Consider the following 21770-nt stretch of genomic DNA (forward strand, 5'->3'; position numbering starts at 1 on the left):
AAACGAATATAAAAATAAATTTTGTTGCTGAATTTTCGTGTTACTTGACAATGTTATACAAGTGCATTGACTATAGCGATTATTCAGGGAATGAACAAGTTATTATATTCCCATTACGATGCTTTATTATTATTTTTCATTGGAACGAATGGTTAAAGAAATTAAATAAGATTTATAGTTTATTTATAGTTGTTTTGTATATCATTCCTAAGTTAATGGTTATTGGTGATGTCTTATTTTTAAATTGAAACATTTTTAACTGTAACAGTTTAAATGTTCAGAATTGTTTATTAATATTCGATATGAAATACGATTTAACCTTATGCAGACGAGAATTACTTTTAGAAATTTTCGATGTAACGTATGTACCTATTTCCTGTTACGAGTTAAAATTATATACCGAAGAGGTCAATATAAGATTTGAACGAAGGAGGATATGTTGAGTTTAACGAACATTTGCTGGACAATCTATTTATATTCAGATTTAATATGTTAGGAAGGAAGGTATGGAAGGATTATATTTAAGGAAGGATGTGTACTGTACATTAATTATTTAAAACATCCGGCATAGATATTCCTCCACATTTGAGTGACATAATGCTTCGAGTGACATAATCTGGGATATTTTTTCATAGTTTATATCGAATGATGCTTACCAGGCAGCATATACTTTGCGTTTACAATTGCTGCAGCATTAAATTTTGCTTATTAAATTTTAAGATTGTTTAATATCTCGTTCCAGATTTATCGTCATAGTTCGCGACCATAGGCAGGCCCGTAAGGAAGATAAAAATGTTAAAGTGTTTTTAAGAGAGTGTTCACGTCGTAGGCGTTGCCGGTCCGGATTTCGAGAAAACAGATTGTTGAAAAACTTGTGCTCAGCGTATGAAATTACCCGCGATAAAGAAGATTAACGAGCGCGAACGCGTAGCCACCGCGAAATGAAAATTTCCGATATTGTACACACACTTTCAAACTGAACGCCGGCGAATTTCAAGTAAATTTCAATATTCGTGGTGAAATAATATAAAATTAATATTATACGCGGATATCGCACGCGCGCCGATTTCTACCTTGGCTACTTGACCAGCGGAACGTCCACCGGAACGGAATATAAATTCCACTTTAACGACACGGCACCCCGAACGCAAAATTCCTGTTCGTAAATCACTCTGTTTTGCGTGCCGAGTTATGGCGACGCTGTGTCGGTTCGGCGTTGGACGACCGGCTTCGAAGAAGGAGGCAAAAAAAAAAAAAGAAGAAACGAAAAGAAAAAGAGAAAGAAAAATGAAAGGAGTATTAACCGCGTCAGATTTCGGTTGAAGCTCGGCGCAGAATTTCCGGGCATGAATTTACTTTCCAGACGCGCGACTGTTTGCGCGGTTTGATGAACGGGCGAACTTTATTTGAAAATTTCCTTAAATTAACGGATCGGTGGAATGCGTTTAAGGAGGTCAGCCTGGGCGGAAAGCTCTTTCTGCGTTCAACACAAATGAAATTTCAAATGTAAATTAGCTTCTTGCGCGACTGTGTTTCCGTTTTAAGAGATACCGGGAAATGTTGCGCGAGGGGGTCGTACCGGGGGAGGGGGGCAGGCGAATTAAGAGCGGACCGACGCCGGGGCTGCTTTGACAAATATTTGGACATCTTGAGCATGTAATAATGCCTTCTGCATACGAATCCACCGGCGCCAGTGTAACTTCTTAACTACCGCGGATAATCCGTATTATCGCGGCCCTAAGTGATTCCGAATTATTATTTTCTGTGAAACTATCTCTGTTTGTACGGCGCCGCTTCGAATGATTAGGTCGGATAATCGATGTGCCACTGTGTCATTTCAATAAGAGAAATGTGACAAATATGTTGGCAAACATTTCATAAAAAAACATTAAAAATAAAAAACGTGTTGAAGTTTTGTTCAATAGCTATTCTTTCTTCCGGTACTATTTTTCCGACGATTCTGAAAAATTGTACTTTTTTAAAAATTTGTTTACGCGTCATCGAATAAACCAATCCTGCCCAGCTCCTTAAAGAAGCTCGAGCCGATTGATTCCATTTGAAAAAATGTATTCTATTGTAAAAAGTGTACTAATGGCGGTCACTGTAATAATTAAAAAGGTTTCTGCATCGAATAACAAGTTAAAGTTACGGAGTGAAATGGTTTCATAGCTAATTGAAAGTCGAAGTTTTAGGGCTTCTTACTACTTCTTTTTATTGTAATTTACGATATTTAATTGAATACAAGATAGTATATTTAACGAATCATCATTTGTGTAATTGTGTTTTAATTAAAATTTCATGTTCTACACAAATACATCAAATTGTAATATGCTCGACGAGAAATAACAGATTTTTTCATTACGAAAAGAAAAATGGATGTATTTGCAGAGAATATGGAGCTCTCTGCTCGATAAGATATCCTTTAATTTTCATGAAAAATGCAACTCGTGATAACGTTTACAAAATATCTTTAGAACAAAGAGTCACAATTGCTGTGTATCTAATGAAGTACTACGTAATTGTAAGATGTTTAAAATAAGCACCGCACGTATTGTAATCTAAAGATATCGACGTAATATGTGTGTCACACATTGCGATCTGTATAGATCAGGAATTGCCGATTCACGGTTTCAATTACAATGAGACAAGAATAAAATATTAAATCGAATCCGCACTCTCGAAACGCGCCATTTCCATTAGTCCGATTTTAAAAATCTACGTCACGTTTCATCGAGCAAATATCACTTTAAATTACCTTCCCCCTCCATACCGTCCATTCCAACACCGCGTCAGCCCCAAACATCACCAAATTCGTCAGAATCCACGAATTGCATATTGAAATTCTTGCGAGACTGCAATTCACTCCCGTGATCAATTTTTCATTTCGCGTTGCCGGATCGCGCGCCGTTATACTCTGCAACGCGAATAACAATGCTCGCTTGTATCGATTAGGCAGGTCCGTAATGATTAAGGAAGTTCACCAGTGCCAGAGTAAACTTGACGCCGGGTCTGCGTCTGACTAATCACTGACTTCGACTACTGACTTTAGTCGGGCCTCCCGTAACTCGTGACCGGTACGTCGCGATATTATATATCATTCTGTCACTTCGAACATTAATCGTCAGCATCACCCTATCAAGCGAATTACCCGCGCGTTCCGCGTGCTAATGCGTAGGAAATTGCCGACGAACGTGGAAACACTACTTACATTCGAAGACGTTCATTACACATTCTGTTTCACTGGTCCGTGGAATTTTAAATACCAAGTCTTACAACGGATTCACTCGCTTTACACAAAGTTAAATACAGGGTGTCCCATTGGAAGTTTCGCGTGCAATTATTTTCGAAACTATAGCTCGTTGTAAAAAAAAATATTTTAAATAAAACTCTGTCCCGCGGCAGACATCTTGCGGTGGTCACAAATCTTCACTACGTGCCAGCTAAGTGAAATTTTGGACGGCGCTAAATGACCATGAATGTCCTTGGAACACGAGAGTAATATAGGTCAGTATACATAATAAGTTTATGTAAATAAAAACATACAGAGGTCGCCTTGAAATTTCGGAAGCACGTCCACCCAGAGAAGATATGTGGTACCACCTTAACATGTTCCCCTCCCCGCGAAACAGAGTAAGTTTTGTTTGAAATATTTTTTACAAGTTATAGTTTGGGAAATAATTACGTGCGATACTTCAAATGGGACACCCTGTATATTAATTTATTGATGCACGCACTCGCGTCGGCATTTCAGATGACGCATTTCTGTTTCGCAACCTGAAAATGTTATTGCGCAGTTTTTATATTGGTACTTGAGCTCCCGTGTATTCTAATATTGTTTAAAACTTATGTGCGAGCAATGATTCAGTATACTCTTGGGCATCAAAGCGAAAGCACTGCGTGCATTCAAGTAATAGTGAGTTTATCAGATTCTTCTCCAAACTCGTTGGCAAGTGAGTTCACATAAACAATTTCTTACAAAAAATTTGAAAATTTGTCAAAAGGTATATGATATCGAGAAGCGTACAAATTTAATTAGAACAGTTATTAAAAGAAAAACATAGATAAAGAAATTATGCTACTGTGCGAGATATATTTACATCGATAAAATAGTTTATCCAGGTCAACAAATAACGAGTCATGTCGAAGCAAATGTTGGCCGTATATTTTGTATTAAAAATAAATAAGAATACATAAAATCAATAAATAATGAATCGTTCCAAAGCTGATTTTACTCGTATATTTTGTATTAAGAATCAATAATGTGAATAAAAATCAATGAAAAACGAGTCGTTCTAAAGCTGTTGTTACTCGTACAGTTCGTAATCGAAATAAGTATGGAAACTCAAGGATTTAATAGAAGTAGGCCAGCATCAAAATGTACATTGTGGTCTCGTGTTCTCAATTTAAGCTCTACCAACACCGGGCCATTGCTATTCTTTTTGGTTGATAAATACCTGTGCCGCTAATTGCGTAGAGCGCAAGTTATGCTGATAAATTCATTTACGACTGCAATAATTCACGTCGCTGTGCATTAATTTGGCAACTGCCGGTAATGTCACATTCGTCCGAACATATGTGATGTTGTAATCTTTGTTCCGAAGTGATGTGCGTTAATCTTGTCGCGTTTTAAAACCGCGACGAACAACCGTACGAGTTACGTTTTCAGCTGGGGAAACATTTCAATATTTTTGCCATAAATATCAACAGATAAAACTGTATCATGCGTGTACGGGGTCCCGCTGTCGTGACTTTAGTGAATATTTACATTGCACTTGTAATATACTGGAAGCTTTAAAGCGTTCAAGGCAATGCGATACGTATGATGCGCACACGATCGTTCGTAAATTGTTCGAATTTAATTTGTATCAACATTTAAATTCGAGAATCCAACAAATATTTCCAATCCGATTTTTAAAAACTTTTTTAAAATAAATTTGAAACATACTTCAATTATACGAGCATATTAACATTGTACAGTCTCTCGCGATTTTGGATTCGTTAATACACGTGGATTTCATGCATTTATGACAAAAATGATTCGCTGCAATTTGTCACAGTAGAAAAATTAAAAGTCTGCCGGAGATATTATTTTCAATCTACCTACTAAAATGATTAAATACAGCATATGCAGAACATTTTTATTTTTTTTTTATGTGTAGAAAAGTAAGATATAGTTATTTAAAATATAATATAATAATTCTATGGAACTAATGCGATATACATACATTATGAACCTACAAGGAAAATGTTATTTGCGCTAACAGAAGTGAAAAAGGAAGACTTCCAACCAGTTGCAGTTTTGGAAAATTCAATTCAGTTCAATTAAAAATAATAATACAACGGTTAATGAAAACCTGCAATAAGCAGTTACGTTATAAGAAAATTAGTTTTACCCATACCACTTATCAGTATTTTTAATAATTTGGTATTACCATGAACCGGGCAGTGTATTATTGTCGATGGCGAAGTTAAATGTAATTTATTTCGTAGAATTATTGTAATATAACAGAGTCTATTGGAACGTTTATTGCAATAGTAATTCAATTTTCGGGAAAAGTAGTTTCATCGAAATTATCATGCATTCTGCGGATCCATCCACAATGACCTTTTATATCAGCCGAATTCTCAAGGGGATGATCGATTCATTGCACAATAATCGGCGTGTATATACGTAATTGCATCTGGGGCATTGTTTGCTGAGAACTGGCTGTTCAGCAGACAGCAGCGTGTTGGCTTCTTGTTAGCTGAAATCCAAACCCAATGTTACCATTCCTTGTGTGATCAGTAAACGTTCCAAGTCGAATTGAATAAGATGACGAGAATCAAAAAACTGATTCCAAGAATTAAATAGCATTGTGACCAATTAGTTTCTGCTACTATTACACGAAAATCAATTTATAAAATTCTGTAAATATTTCTCATTAATTTCTCCATCAATTCTAGCTATTTTATTCCGACTTCGTTATAATCGTTCCTCATTGATAGCTATAAAATCATTTGTATTGAAGGACTGTTACCTTAAAGTAACCATTCACAGGGAAATTATTCTTTCCATTTTTTTAACAGAAGATTTTTAATAAACAGTAATTTTTAATTAATTCTTGTTATACATTACCTAATAAATTATTCCCTCTAACATCTCGAAGAAGTTGTTTGGTCCAAATCTAAAAAAGTTATTAGTTTTTCCACGGTGTCCACTTAATTCTGTCCCCGACTTTATATGCAGGAAGTAGAATTGGTTGGCCATGGTCAGACGTGTCAGACGACTCCTATCTAACAGCACGCGTATTCTCTGCATTTTCGTAATCGATTTTCTCGAGAACGAAGCGTCAAAGGAATAAAATCTTATTCCTTCTTTTCGATTTGTGTCTGAATCTGCCCATTTGTACCGTGGTTTCGGAAAAATCCTGGGTAAGTTTGTACAGGTTAATTCTCTTTAAAACACAAGACAGATAGATGTTTTTTAGAGATCGGTCTTCGAATTTCATGTTATCCAAGCAGGCCGGTGTTTTAGAAACCGATAAACCGAATTCTGTATCGACTATCAGAAATATCAGAATCCCGTGAGATATGTCGTTAATATTTCCGGTTGGAATGTGCGTCCTTCAAGAGCAGCTGCAATTACGTTCTGGATGTTACGGGGCGGCGATAACGAAGGGAGCATTGCTCGCGCAGCTGAAAACTGATTCCCAAGTATTTCTGAAAGTTTCCTCGCGATTTGCAGTTTCTTGGCAAACACTCGGATCGCCGGGCGTTTAAGCGTTCACTCCCCAGCCGATTACCAAGAATCAAATCCTTTCCCTGGGACACACTCGCGCCTGGCTTTTTATATCTAAACTTGCATCTGGGAGAGTTTCTTAGGACAACGGTGTACTTCAGCCCTCTTATCTCCTCCGGGTTCGGTTTCATTTAAACTTTTTTAAACGATGTCCCTCTCTTTTCCCTTTCTTTCCCGTCTTTTTCCTCTTTCTCTACTCCGATGTCTTTTTTTTTATTATTCACCGTTTACGTAATTGTTAGAAGAGCCCGAGAGAGGATTCATGTTTCAACGACGCTTTCAAGCCTTCCCTTTCAAGAGGAGTTCGGTCGGCGGGGTCCCATGCCGCGGCTTCGTTTGCTTAAAACAAGCCCCCTTTGTTTAAAGCAACGCGCGGCCGACGTCGCGGCATGGCGTGTGGAAATCATTCCATTGAGCTAAGAAGGACCGTTACGCCGGAGAAGACGTAACAATTCGCGGGAAATGACAGAGGCGACTGAAATCATGCTGCAATAGTACCTATTCTAGAACTGTCGCTCGGCACACCCGAAGACACGACACTTACGGAGAGAATGGACATGCAGGTTTTGTCAGTCCAGTCTCGTGCAACTATCGAGGCTCTACTGTAATATCCTGTAATTCTCAACCGAAATGGAACACTGTTTCTCTACACTGCGGTGTATATTAATAGTGCACACTACTATAGATTCTACAGACTCTTCCAAATACAGCGGTATATTTTTTGATAACAGAAACACTTACATATGGTATGCTTGCAAGCTCAAGACCAACGGGGTCTCACCAAGTCACGGGACTTGCTAGGAAATAGTTCTAAATATTGTACAGTTAGTCAGTTCAAATAAACTCTGTAGCAACAATACATTTTTTCACATTTTTCCACATCAGGTGCTACACGCAGCGAGAGTCATCGCGAAACGGTCATGACGTACTCCGCAACACTATTAATATCTTAACATTTGCATATTAATTTCTGTCTAACTTAAATCGAACATCATCGATTATTTCAGTGGTAGAATCACGTAGAAGACGTTTTAAATAAATTACGATAAAGTATTGATACATTCATATTCTCGTCTCAAATTAGTAGTCGAATGCAAGATTAAACTTGACGGTACTTTAACAGACAACTATGCCAGAAATAAAACCTATATTGAATTATAGTACATTCTAATACAAACATTAATGGTGTGGGATTCAACATATCGAACATGTCCGGAACATGTCTTTCTATTGTAGAAACTACTGTCGCATTTAATAAGTTAAAAATATGCAGCATTTTTGTGACGTACAAGAGTGCAGAGTTTGGTTTGTTCGAATCAAAATTTGCAATTGATAAAACCATAGAAACGATATAAAAATATATTCGCCGAGTGCAAAAGTTCGTGCCCCATTTGAAGATAAAACGCAAGCGCTTGCAAATTAGTTTTGCAAATTAGCATTACCAGTTTCTGCAACTGTCTGTCTGCAACAACTTTTTCTTCAATGAAAATGCCACCATTTTTACAGTTACAGTCTGAAATGGTCGATATAAAACGAGGTACGGTTAATTATTTTGAGACTTTTATTAGAAGCCATAAATGAAATAAGAGGTGTCACCAATCTGACGGATCGTGTATTTGTTCGAACTTCTTGATATTTGGATGATTGAAGGGGCTCCTAAATCAAAGGTATAATCAATATCTCATCGATCAGCCGTTAAAGACCCCAGGTTTGGCTATTCCCCTAAGTAACTAATGAAGAATAATAACCCAATGCCACATCCTTTTGAAATAATCCTTTCCAGTTGGTTGCGGCTTCGGTTCGATTTAAACTTACTTTCGGGTTACCCAGCCCCATTCATTCGGATCGAATCACATTGCTATTACCATAAAATTTTTCATTTTTAGCCGGACTCTTTTCACAGTGGCTCCCCGAGCACGAATTGAAATTAAGCAGGCTTTGGATTTTCCGCAAATATTTCGCAATTCAATCAGAATCTGGTCAGACGTGTAGCACCACCAGCCAGACTTTTACTGTGATTAATTTATTAGTTTCATATTAATTAAATCATTAAAAGCAGACTGATGTACTTACGAATTTTTCGAACGGTTATTATTCGAAAGTATAATTTATAAACACGTCCATATACGTTAATTAATTAATTTTGATTCGCACCATACTTTCGAAAGGTTCGAATCTGATGGAGTATAATAAAATTTTTGGCTACATTCAAGGATCATAAAGGTTTTTAATCAGAGCACAATAACGATGACGTATTTTAATACGCATGGTTAAGAATTTCATTCCGTCATACAGAGAAAAGTAATTAATTAAATATGATTCCCGTGTTACCTTTCACGTATATTTAATTGCATTCTTTTACGTTGTTCCAGGTGGATCGGCGACTGTCACAAAATGGTGGATCGACAAAAAACGCTTCTAGCGGTGTTAATAGCTCTTCTCATTTATCCGAACGACATTTTTGGTACGTTTTTACCAATTAAAAGTGTAATAAATGTGTATATTGTGGACATTTAATTATAATATAATCGCGGAGACATTGCACGATGAATGTTACTATATATATCGCTATACACACATTTTACTATTTACCAAAACTTGAACGATATATTTATTAAGGGCACGTTTATCAAAGAAATCGTATTTTTAATTAAAGAGGTATAATTATAACTCAACGGTAATGAGAAATATGATCTCCTCGAACAATGGTTTTATTTAAACTTTCTTTGTCAGAATAATGCAGTTTTTAATAATTATATTAATTACGCCATAGTGTTATCTAATCTTTACCAAAGTACTATTAGCCCTCGGACTCCTGCGAGTTCTAGGCCTATGCCGGAGTCATTTCTGATCCACGCCGATATTCCGCTACAGTTTTCTTTCGATATAAGGCGTTGACTCGGGACCGGCTTTAGTCGTATTTCGGATAAAGAAGAGGAAGAGGGGATAGCGATTTTCTTCTTTCGAAATTAAAAGCGTCGTAATAAAATTGTACACATTGACGGTTGTTCGAGCTTGTCCCCACCGCTACGGGTCACGAATGACCCCGGCATAACATACGGAGGGTTAAGTGGCAAAAATTGAAGTATAGAAATTTTTTTGGGGTCGATGAAAACTTCAGGATAACCATTGCAAGGTTAATAACGAATTATGTTCACTCAGACAGATCACCCTACCATAGCCCTTCCAAAATGATGAAATAATCGCCGGTGAACAATGTGTTAATAATTATTATAAGTTTGCCTACAGACCGGGGAATAAAGATCAGAATGAAATGCGGCTTACGATACACGGGTCCCGTCGATTTATACCGATAATGGAACAACCGTAGAAAAATGGCGATACAATTTGTAAATCGTGTTATCCGGCTTTAGGGATTTGTGTTGGTTAAGTGTATTTGCTTTAAACTCGGTTCCTCCATTTTGCGCGGTTCGGGGCGAAACGACAAATCCGGATGACCAGCAAAAACCGTCTATCTGCGCGACTATTCAGCAACCCGGTTTCGAAAGTGTCAGTTAACGTGAAAAGTTCTTGCCGGGAGAATTTTAAAAGCGACCGAAACCCGACGAATGCGGCGCAGTTATGATGCATCGCGGGTCGCGCGACCAATTTCGCAACTAAGCCGTTCACTTCACGACCACCTGTAAATACAATACCGGAACTAATCCGCTTTTGAAACGCACGCTGTCACCGACGATACACGATGATATTGGCCTTACGACTCTTCCCCCTTTTCGGTGAAATATTACTTTTTGCCGAGTGCCGTGTCCCCCTTTTCCCAGAGCAAACCGGATGAATCGTCAAGTCTCTGAAAATATCATCGACCCAGAAGGGGACCTTGTTCGTCGAAAATTTATGCGGCCAATCAGGTCGATCTACAGTATCCTGTCCGCTTCCGAGTCATCCGAGAACGGTTAGGTATCTCGCGTCAGATTGAAAAGTGAACAAGCTGTTCGCATACTATTGACACATTCACGTTTCGTTTTTTTTTTTTTTAAGATAATGCGAATCACAAAAGTAGAATATTTATACAATTTCGATTTATTGAGCGATTTATTGTTGAACTATTAAATACTAACAGGAAATACAGAAATCAGACATGGACAGAAGTTTGCTCTGCATATTTTGTGTATTATTATTTCGGATTTGTAATGTTGTATCATTTTTCACGGACCAGCTCAATGAGGTACGATAGGTGGGGTTCCCATGTAGTAGAAGATCTTCAATTAGTGAGATCTCAAGGGTTCAGGTCAACGTGAGCTTCGGTTCTCTCTTTGCCATTCTGAGAGGGCTTTCGAGCCGCGTTGCTATTACGAGAAAATTGACGCAACCGTGGGAATTATGATTAACTGAATGCATCGAAGAGTCACTGAAAATTGTCTCATCGCTACTGTTACAAGCGTCATACTTTGAATCAATAATTATTTGTGTCGGATTACTTTGCGAGAATGTGCATTTTGAAGTGAGCTAAGGAAAATAATTTTAAAATGAAACGACTATAGAAATAGTAAAAAATAACGGACACTGAATATTATAACTAAACTACAGATTTTTAGGCAAAATAAAAATTTTCTGCATTTATTTCGAGATACTAGAACCTGATAAATATTTTCATCTTTGCACCGTTTTATATTTCACCTACTCATTTTTGCCATAAGCGCATAAAATCTGCAGTCTGATTATAACAGTTCTCTCGTTCAATAGATAGTATCAAAAAATTCTATCACTTTGGTTCGATCCATTTTGATATTTCAATTTATACATAAGAATGATTTAAAATTTATGAGATAGCCAATTTATTGTTGAAACAAATTCGTTTTTCAGTTGCTCACCTTTTCTTTCAATTTTCCGTTTTCCCGTTTTCAGCTGGTATTTCATCCTATTGTACTATCTGTTTTGGATAACTGGTTTCCACGTATTGTTCTCATCTAAATATAATTTATATATTAAAGTGAACTGAATGAAATTAAATTATCTTGGTTTTGTTTGATTTTCATTGTTCCAGGTTGAAGACAATTTTTCAACACGAATATTAGATTCTCAATTAATTTCGCAGATGAATTCTCTATCATTAATTTCCGGCGTGTACAGGGTGTTCGAAAATGTATGGATAATAATTTGAAATTCGAAAGAAACTATAAATTTTTGCAAGAATTTCAAAAGCTACTTAAAAGGCAATTTAAAAATATTGTGTAGAGAATATTGTATTCGTAATAACGTGAGAATATTAACAAATGACACTATACATATATTTTTCAATTCCGAAGAGAATAGCTCGCTGTAAAAATTGTTCAAAGTATGTTCAAACTATCTTATTATTTTTAATATTCCTCTGTATATCTACACACTATTATTGTTATCTTTTATTATAAATAAACTAACAAACCAGCTGCTGTTTAATGTTTTCGGTACACTAATGTTTAAGTACCAGTCACGACACCAACACCAAACAGCACAACAATCTACAACTTGACAATAACAATTTAAAGACGCAAGAACATTCGAGGACAAAGAATTTCCAAGCTTTCATAAACTACATTATTCGGAAGAGCGGTCTGTGTTTTTGACAGCATTGTGTTTAATGGAACGTTTATAATTTAAATTGACAACTATTTGCTGCTTCCACCGCCCCACACCTCCAGCCCTTGAAGTTCCCTATGCGAAGAATACGATTGAAAGAGTTCCGGTTCGTTTGAATTTCGTTCTTTTCTCGATTTGTTGATAAACGTACAGCGAACGAAACACGACAATTACCTTCCCAGTTGGCCGCTTTATTACATCGACTTTCGGCAAGTAGACTTCTTATGAAAGCGTGTAATACGAGCGCGTATCGTGCCCTCCTCGAATTAAGTACACTCCCGAACGAATTTGCGACTTTGCTTCAACTTTTCCCCCGCTTCATTATCTGCTAATTCTTCCGTGAAAGGTAAATGGTTAATTGGAGCAAACGCAATAACCTCCGCACGGGCCGACGACGATGCCATCGTACACTGAATGAGACTTCGCTCGGCTTTGTATGAAATCAATTATTGTCGATACTTCAAGGAACGTTCCGGCGAAACTTTCAACGATAAACAGCCCCGGCGGAATAACCGTTCACGAACGGGCCATCAGACGGTAACAATGTTCGTCGGATTGATCATTCAACTGGTGCCTTCCTCCTAGAAATTTCCAAACGTTAGTTTAGAGTTTAGAGAATGATTTCGCTTACGGCGAGGCGTCTCCTTGCGCCAGTGGCTGATCAATAGTGTACTTTCATGCCAAATATAAATTCTCAATATCATCTGCAACGAACAGGCCATCGAGACGACGAATCAAGTCTTGGCATGAACTATAATTTGTCACGAAAATTAGATCTGAACTCGGGGGAGGTGGGGGGTCCAAAAGGGGCGAAGAAACCGCTTGCTGTTGTGGCCACTCTTTCAATCTCACCCCTAATCGATGCAGATAATTTTTATTTTCCCTAAAAAATTCGCAATCTACGTATCACCAATCTGTACCCTAAGTATCGCGATGTTCCGCGAGTGAGACTATTCTGAGCATGAATTTTAATCTACTTTCCAACTTATTTTCACGGAGGAGCGCCGAAATGAGTTTCACGCTGTAACCTATGCAAATTCCGAAGATACTCGAACCGAGCTATTTATGTGCACGGGCGTAGACGTGAATTATTCTTTGACAATTTCTGGGCCGTTGCGTTTCCAGACGCAATTTACGAGTGCGCGGGAGCAGCCATGTTTAAGGTCTCCTGGAGGATGCGTTACCCTCTCTCTGCCAGTACCGGGTTGGTTACGTGACGTCGCGTCACACGCGCGACAGGAACGAAACGAGTCACGTGACTGGGCCGTGGTGGAAGCGTGGGAGAGGGGGGGGGGTAGCGTCGCGGAAGGGGAAGGGTAGAGTGAGGAGTACTGCCAACAGTTTTTCACACATGGTTAAGTTTTTACAAATGTTTTTTACAAATGGTTAATTTTCTGGTTATTTATCCATGTTGTATCGTCACCACGACAAAGAATTGTTCTGTTATGAGACCAAAGATATAAATAAAACGAACTTATACGGACACGTTAGTAAAACTTGTGACCTTGAGATTCATCGGCAGCCCAGTCATGCTTTCCCTGCGAAGAGCACGATGCTTTCCCTCCTCTTTTTCCAAGTCTCCGAACGCACCTTAGGGGCCTAAAGTATTCCCACCGTGAAATTCGTCCACGAATGTCGCAGTTCGTGCGGTCTTCGTCTTCGTCCTTGCGCAGTCAGCGCTTCTCTCACAACAGATTTTCGCGAACTCCGTGCTTCGAGAAGCGCAACTCCGTCCCTGTCTTTTGGAGACCTCATCAGGATTGTTGTCCTTTACCGTCAGTCACTTTGGGATGCGATCTCTGTCTCTGCGCAGTATTCGAGTAGCGCTCGTTGTCCGTCTTTGTCAGGCGACATCGCTTCCTGTGGGCTGAGTTAGGTGCCTCTCTTCCACAGATGAACCACGAAATCGTAGGGTTCCGGATAAAAAGGACAACGAAACTCGAACCTGCAATCTAGAGATTCGTTGCTCGAGGGGAGTCTATGACAATGAACCGGTTGGGTTCGAGGACCGGAATCGTTTGTTTCTATTTTTATTAACACATTGCGGAGCGGAGACGTACATTAGGTGTGTGCAAATGATTTGGACTTTTTTAATCATTCATGCGATTCACTTATAATTGGACATTTATTAGAATACACGAAAATTGAAAAAAAGACAAAAATTTCTATATACAGTTAATACGTTGTCTTATAGCTTATTTTGTACAGCAATAATATTCGCACGCTTTTAAAAAGACAATATTTTTTTAGTGTCGGACCATGCGATTTAGGTTTTTAAATTTCCGCAGTTAAATTTCGTAACTGTATCCAGAATGACACTTTCGCAATTTTCGTGTGATCCACTAATGCAGCAGTGTTCCCATGACCGTTCTTATAATTAACACTTACCTAGAATCAGGAGGAAGGAAAGTCCTGATCGGGTATAAAGGACTCCCAGGAAGAGCCGAGTGCCAATAATCGACTTTCAAAGTTCCGTGTTTGAAATGCAACTGAAGTTCCGAGAAGTTTCTTGTTCTTTCGACTTAAACAGCGTATCTTACAATCTTTGTTATTATTGTAAAGAAACTTATCTTGTTAAGTGCTCCGGAGAAACTCAACTTCACTTTGTACCGCCGTATTACTGAACATCGCTCGATTATTCGAACAATGTAGTTCAGATAGATTAGAAGTACAGTCGACGGTAAAAAAATAGGTGTTCATTAGCAGTTCGACTCTTCAGCTCAAACCCGTAAGCATTTTCCTATGCGACATTCGCAAGGCAATCGTTGTGGCGAGCTAAAATAATACACAATTAAATTATTAAATTATTCTTAAGTATTCGCATTGTTAACAACCAGAAAGCACGGAAACGTTTCTAGATATTTAAAACTGCTTAGTTTATCAAAAAAGTTAATGTAGTTGCTGATCAACATTTTCTTGAATTTAACTCTCTACGAACTAATGAAAATGGATAATTCGTAAATTGTACAGGGTGTTTCACGTAAGTGACCGACACCCAGAATATCTTTTTTAATTTTGACAAAGTAAAAAATGTTGTGTGTATTTTTTATTGTTTTTTTCTCGTACTTTTCAAGGTCATCGATGTCTTTTTTTTAAACAACTACATATATTTTCGCGTTGTCATCGCGTAATTCATAAAAAAACACATTCGAATGTGTACTGTGACGTGACCTTTAAATGACCTTGAACTTGGAAACGTCAAATACTTAACAAGGACTTTGAAAAACAACCTTTGCGGGATACAAACCACCTGGTACTATTCGAATTACACATAAAAAATTGTTTACTTCGTAAAAATTAAAGAAGATATTCTGGGGGATTTACGCGGGACATTCTGTATAACGTCGTCTGTATAACGTTTAAAACAGTGGAAAAAGGAAAAGAATTTAAACATCGCTACATTATTTTCGACTTTCTAAAAAAGAAATTTGTGTTTGGCTTCAGTTTTGTACAATTGATACGTTTCGTAAATATGTCAAATGGATGTTCATTCGTCCTTAACCGAAACACCGTGTTAATTCCACGAAGCTTCGTTCTCGAATAATGTACTTGATACTGGATGTATCGGATAATGTAACACATTGATTCTGAACGAGTCAATGGTATTGTAACGGTTGATTCATTCCTAAGCCGAAAAGTGAACATTTCCGAACACGGTTTCACATAATTGTGTCATAAACCCGAATAATGGAGGTTTGTTGCTCAATCAGACTCCATTGAGGAAAATTGATTTTCTACTCGATCCTTTTAAGTGGGACAGGCGATTTATGGGCACAATAAAACGCGGGACGCTCAAAGCACAAACGCGGATTAAAGTATGAATTACTTATTGTTGTATTTTAACGTAGACGAGAGATTAAACGGGGGCCACCATAAAGGAGCCGGTTCATTGCATTAAACTGCCGAGTGATGACGGAGGATATTGATAGGATTAACTAAATGCACTACAGCAAATAATTATTCGTATTTAAAAGTATCTCAACCTCGAGGAACGACGGCATTAATGAGTCTCCTTCGATGCCATAACAGAACCAGGTGGTACATGAATTATTATCATGATGAATATTAAATAATCATTAGCGGAAGGTAATGGATAGATGAATAATAAATCGATCGGACCGTGTAAATAACCTACTAGATGTCGAAGGACTGGAAAATCGTGTGCACAATCCACGATGACTCTGTTTCTTCTAATATTTTCATTAAATTTTCACACACAATCATTAGGGTCAAACAGGTTTTCAAAATGTTCGCAATGTTCTTAAAATATGTTTATAATCTTTCAATTATGAACACATAAGAACACAGTAATGTCTCGATACTAATACTAACTCGACACTAAAAAGTGCTGATACAATGGCAAAGCTCTTTTGTTTTTAATTATTTATGTACGAATTTTTTATGAACATATTGTTCACATTTTTCTGATTAAACTGAGAACACGATACAATTCGGATTATGTCTACTTGTTCGATTAACGATTCGGTAAAACCTCGATTATCCGAACCAATATCTGAATGTCTGAATATCCAATATAATTATTCGAATATGTGTTTAAGATGTAAACACGATTTATAGTACGAATCAGTAAAGATTTAATCTAAAATTATAGCTAGATAACTGTTCTATGATCCGAACACTCACGTTCCATTGATTAGTTCGTATAATCGAGGTTCTACCGTACCGCGAATTAAACAAGAAAATGTGATTGAAATTGGGTCGTATTTGGGGTCGTTTCAATCAGAAAAGTGTGACGAATATACTGGTAAAAGTTTCGTCGAAAAATTGTTAGAAACAAAAATGTTCGAACAATATTTATGTCAAATAAATGTGTTCCTTCTGACTGTTAATTTCACTTAATCGGATACTTAAGGTCCGTAATGCAGTTTAATGCAAAGGTAGGATCAGCACTATAATTTTATATATTTTACAATAAGACACGTATAATTTTATATATTTTCTCTCGCGCTGCACGCGGGTCTTAAATTCAAGAGTCGTTTTCAATTTTACCTCCGGAACGGACTCTTTGGCGGACATTAACGATTTATGGATCGTAGTTAGCGTATTCGCAGTAACATTTAATGCCGGGATTTTTGAAACGGGGGATCCCTGGTAGAATGAAAGGGGCTCGAAGCCGGGCCTGAATAAAGGCGCACTGATAAATCGACCGAGGCAGAATGACATCTACCAGAAATGATAATTTCGTCGTACCAAAGGAAGACTGTGAAGAGTGTGCGCGGAACGAGTAAGAGCGAAGGGCCGGGCATTTTCGTTATATCGAATATCGACAATGAAAGGGATAAATAAGGTCCTGAAGGTACGTGCGAGGCGCTGAAAGGAGGCTTCCGGCCAATTGAGAAGTTCTGCTTATCGGCTGCTTAACGAACGACGGAGCGAAAGGAGAACCTATTCAGACCAGCCAAACTCAAGAATAAATTAAGCTAAATCAATTCTCACCGCCACTTACGGTCCTCTTTGAATGTCGTTCAACGTTTCGTTTTGACGTTTCTGGAAAAATGAATGCTTCAGACGGAGGAATATAGGTCGAAAATTATCAATCGTATTTCATGCTTGAGGATACACTCTGGATTTAAATGTCATTTCTTAGCCGATTTATAGAAATTTTTTTCAGGAGAGCAATCTGCTTCTTGTAGTAAAATTTTTGCGCACACCTTCATGGGTATTTGGAGTACATATGGAGTATATAGATTTTTAGGTATTTTTTCGGGAGCACTATTGAAATTTTTACATTAGGATCTTACGTACACATATTTATGGGCATTTGAAGTACGCATATAATTTTTTTTAAGGACAAGTAATCGAAGTTACACGAGTTATATATTTTTCTTTTTAATCTGATTTTGTAGTCGCCATACATACGTACGGATTCACAGTTTATTAATGACTCGCGAAACCATATTGATTTTGACTTCCTTTTTTAAAATCCCAGATGAATAGTTGAATGATTTTGTATATATTATTTTACTTTGTTGCCCCTGGCCGTATATTCTCCTACTAAAGATTTCATGGCTTAATGAAAATTTGATTTGAGGCAGCTAATGCGAAATATCATTTTCATTCAAAATTCATCGACGGCAGCCAGAGCTCGGTTAAAATTGATTCGCATTACTCCATATTAGAAACCAATGAAATGTTTGTGCATCTGTTTTAATAAATTTATGCGTGCTGCGGATGAATGTATTAAATATTCTCAAAGTACGACGCATCGAAAATCATTTGAAAAATCCACTCTGTAAATTAAATATTCTTGTCGTCTTAAGATTAGCCTGGATCTGCACTGACATTCTCGCTACTCGCTTTCCGAATCTTCATAAATTGACTAAAATTGCGCTCCTTTCACGACTGCTTTTACGCGAAGAAATAAAAAAGAAAATCATGCGAACACGGTGAGTGCTCCGATGTTGCGATCGATTTGGAATTTAAAAACTCTAAGACTAGGATGGCTGAATATACGGCACCGTTGTCGTCATGCAGAATCCACGACCAAGCAATTTTGGGTCGAACCCTTATCATTTTGTACTCGCTTGCGAAACGATTTTCTTGGATTTCACGATTTTATTGGATAGAGAAACCTTTTACGCGCGACTTCTTTGTAAACCATCGATATATTAATTAATCATCTGACACATGAGTCGAGTTCGATTAACAAGAGAGGCATTAAATTTAATACTAATAGGATCTTCCACTCTGTGTTCGCGCATTTCGCGCGCATCAACCGAATATTCGACCGTATACATTTCCGCAAGAAAAATCAGCATATTCTACGTGGCTACAATCGCGTGTTGTATATGCGAATCCGGCATTATAATTAATGAATGGATTACAGAAGTTAATGAAGAAAAAAAAGGGAGCGCGAAATGCAAATGTAGTAATTCTTCGGAAAAGGGCCGAGCCAGGTTCGAAACGAAGCGACGCGCCGCAAATAGAGCCACTAAAATAATGAAGATCGATACCGGCGAGTTCATTTCCATCTGTTCATAAAATAGCGGCGTTAAAAGTTCGCGAACCGCGAAAAACTATTTTTCTCCCTCCCCCCTCGTCCGTCGGTCTCCTCCAGCCGTTCGTGGCATTTCGCCTGGTCCGCACCGATCTGCACCGATATTTACGTTTATGCAGCCGAATGCACTTAGCGTGCAGCCGATTGTTCGAGCGTTCGGTGAAACTGAACAGAACTACAAACCTACCCCGCGATTTCGACGATTTTTTGGATATGCTGTAGAAATCGATATTGCGAACAACTTTTCTCCTTTGCACATTAGCGGCGATTCCGCTTAATTTACGAGATATTCGCGAGAAACCATCGGTACCGGTCAATTCTGCCTATACTTGTGCGTTTAGGGCACCTGTTATTCTTCGTGGCCGGTCACCTAATTCTTATTCCTATCACTTCAGGAACAAGGAGAGAGCGTGATCAAAGATCACGTGCACAACTATACATCAGTTGGTTAAACCTTACCTCAAGAAACCAGAAATTTGTAACTTTTCTTTTATGTAATCCTGTAGATTTTGGCGAGAAAATGCCGAAAATCCAAGTTTTAATGTTAGGAATTCACTGGTTCAAAAGTTACGCACGTTTAAAATTGAACGATTTTAAGCGCATTTGACAGGTAAGGGCGCCGCCATGTTGGTATCTACTCAGCGTCGCGCGCTGTTTAACGAGCGGAGCCGCTAGATGGCAGCATAAGCGCACGGTCATGTCGATAACGCAGATTTGTAAGCGAAATCGGGTCGGCCTTCTTCGTCCTCCCACACGAACCTAATCTCGACGAACCTTTTCGCGGATCCGCTCATTAAACGATATCTGAGTACATGCTAACATGGCGGCGCGCTTACCTGTTAAAAACGCTTACAATCGCACAATTTTAAACACGCGTAACTTTTGATTCACTGAATTCCTAATTCACTGAATTCCTTGCCAAAATCCGCAGGACTACATAAGAAAATGTTAAAAATGTCTGGTTTCCCGAAGTAAAGTTTAGCCCATCAATTGATAATCCTTCAACGCTTCAGAAACCAAAATATTAATCACATCACTTCCTGAAATGGAATTCCGGAATTGAAATCGGACCGATTTGCCGATCGGTGTCCGCCGTTCTCGGTTGACGCCTCGGCATCTTGTGATGAGCAAAGCGGAAGTTTGAAAGGCTTGGGGCATAAGGAGAAACCGAGTAGAAATGTAAATAAGAGTGATGGCGTGGAGGGTTGGTACACGTGGGAGGAACTGAGAAAAGGAGGGAAAAAATGCAAATTATTAGAGGAGGGTGGTACGAAGGTGTGCTTTCCGCCCGGCATGTGTCGGGATCACCGGAATGTGAGAAAGAGAGAAGCGACAAAGGCAGCTGTTTAAAAGGATGAAAGAGATGTAAATACGTGGACGAGAAAGGCGAGCGAAAACAAGGGGCGGGGAAACAGACCTACGGAATTCTCTGGCAGTAATTAAGTAAAGGCAGGGTGACGAGAGATCTCTCGGAATGACGGAGGAGCAATTCGAGAAAAGGCGAAGGAATTGTATGAGAAGCGTGATAGCAAAACTCGTTGTGTACTTTTTCAAAAAACTTTGAGACGGACGTTGCAGACTACAGTGAAGAGAAAAATTCTACTAACGAAATCGTTCTTTCGAATTGTTTATGTATTTATTCAGATAGAATCTCGAAAATCTTAAGCAGCATGCGATTTTATTAAGATTTTATTAAATTAAGGTATGTATTTATTTATAGGTTTACTCAATGACACGATAAGTTATCTCAAAGTTATCTGAAATGGCAGAAAGTAATAGAACAGAACGGAAAATTGAATAAACCCCATCAATAAAAATCTTAACTTTGTCTTTGAATTTTAATTTAAAAACGCTACGAACTCTCGTTCAAGCCCAATATTAATAAAGTTCCTGTAAAATTATGTGCCCCATGAATTTTTTGTGAGTCTGTTTCAATAAGCACACGAATAAAGATTGTCTAAATAAACTGGTTTTATTGGTTTCAGAAAATAATATTCTCGAATATCTGAGAGTGGTTTGGTCGCGGTCGATTTCGAAATGAACTAACTCGTATGAAAAATAATCGAAGCTGAAGAAAAGGGGACGAACTTAGCGCAAGAAGGAATGAGTTAGGTCAGAAAAGGGAAACTTTGAATTCGAGAAAAAAAGGAGTCGATAAAGTGAAGGGAGGAGCAAGAGCAGAAAGTCGAAAATAGAAGTATAAAATGGAGTATGAAGTTGGGTGACACAGCTGACAAAAAGGTCGGAGGGAGAACTGAAAGTTGCTGAAAAGTGGAAAAAGTAGAAAATGTCGGAACTAAGAACATATTGGATTCTACTACAATAAAATGTTTTTCTTCCGCGAGTTAAAATAAAAATTTGTTTGTCGTTTATGAGTCACTTTTTGAGTCAAAC

The 21770-nt window shown here is 38.1% G+C and overlaps 1 protein-coding gene across 1 annotated transcript in view; it reads left to right on the forward strand.

Moving 5' to 3' along the window:
• The first annotated feature begins 3877 nt into the window (after window positions 1–3877).
• LOC143354739 (lachesin) overlaps window positions 3878–21770 on the forward strand; it is an 84084-nt gene continuing 66191 nt past the window's right edge. Inside the window, exons 1-2 of the mRNA XM_076789018.1 lie at window positions 3878–3950; window positions 9151–9242. Coding sequence (XP_076645133.1) covers window positions 9173–9242 — 70 coding nt within the window. The 5' untranslated portion in view covers window positions 3878–3950; window positions 9151–9172. The remainder of the gene's footprint in view (window positions 3951–9150; window positions 9243–21770) is intronic.

The sequence above is a fragment of the Halictus rubicundus genome, chromosome 1 (assembly GCF_050948215.1).
Source record: "Halictus rubicundus isolate RS-2024b chromosome 1, iyHalRubi1_principal, whole genome shotgun sequence".
Lineage (NCBI taxonomy): Eukaryota > Metazoa > Arthropoda > Insecta > Hymenoptera > Halictidae > Halictus > Halictus rubicundus.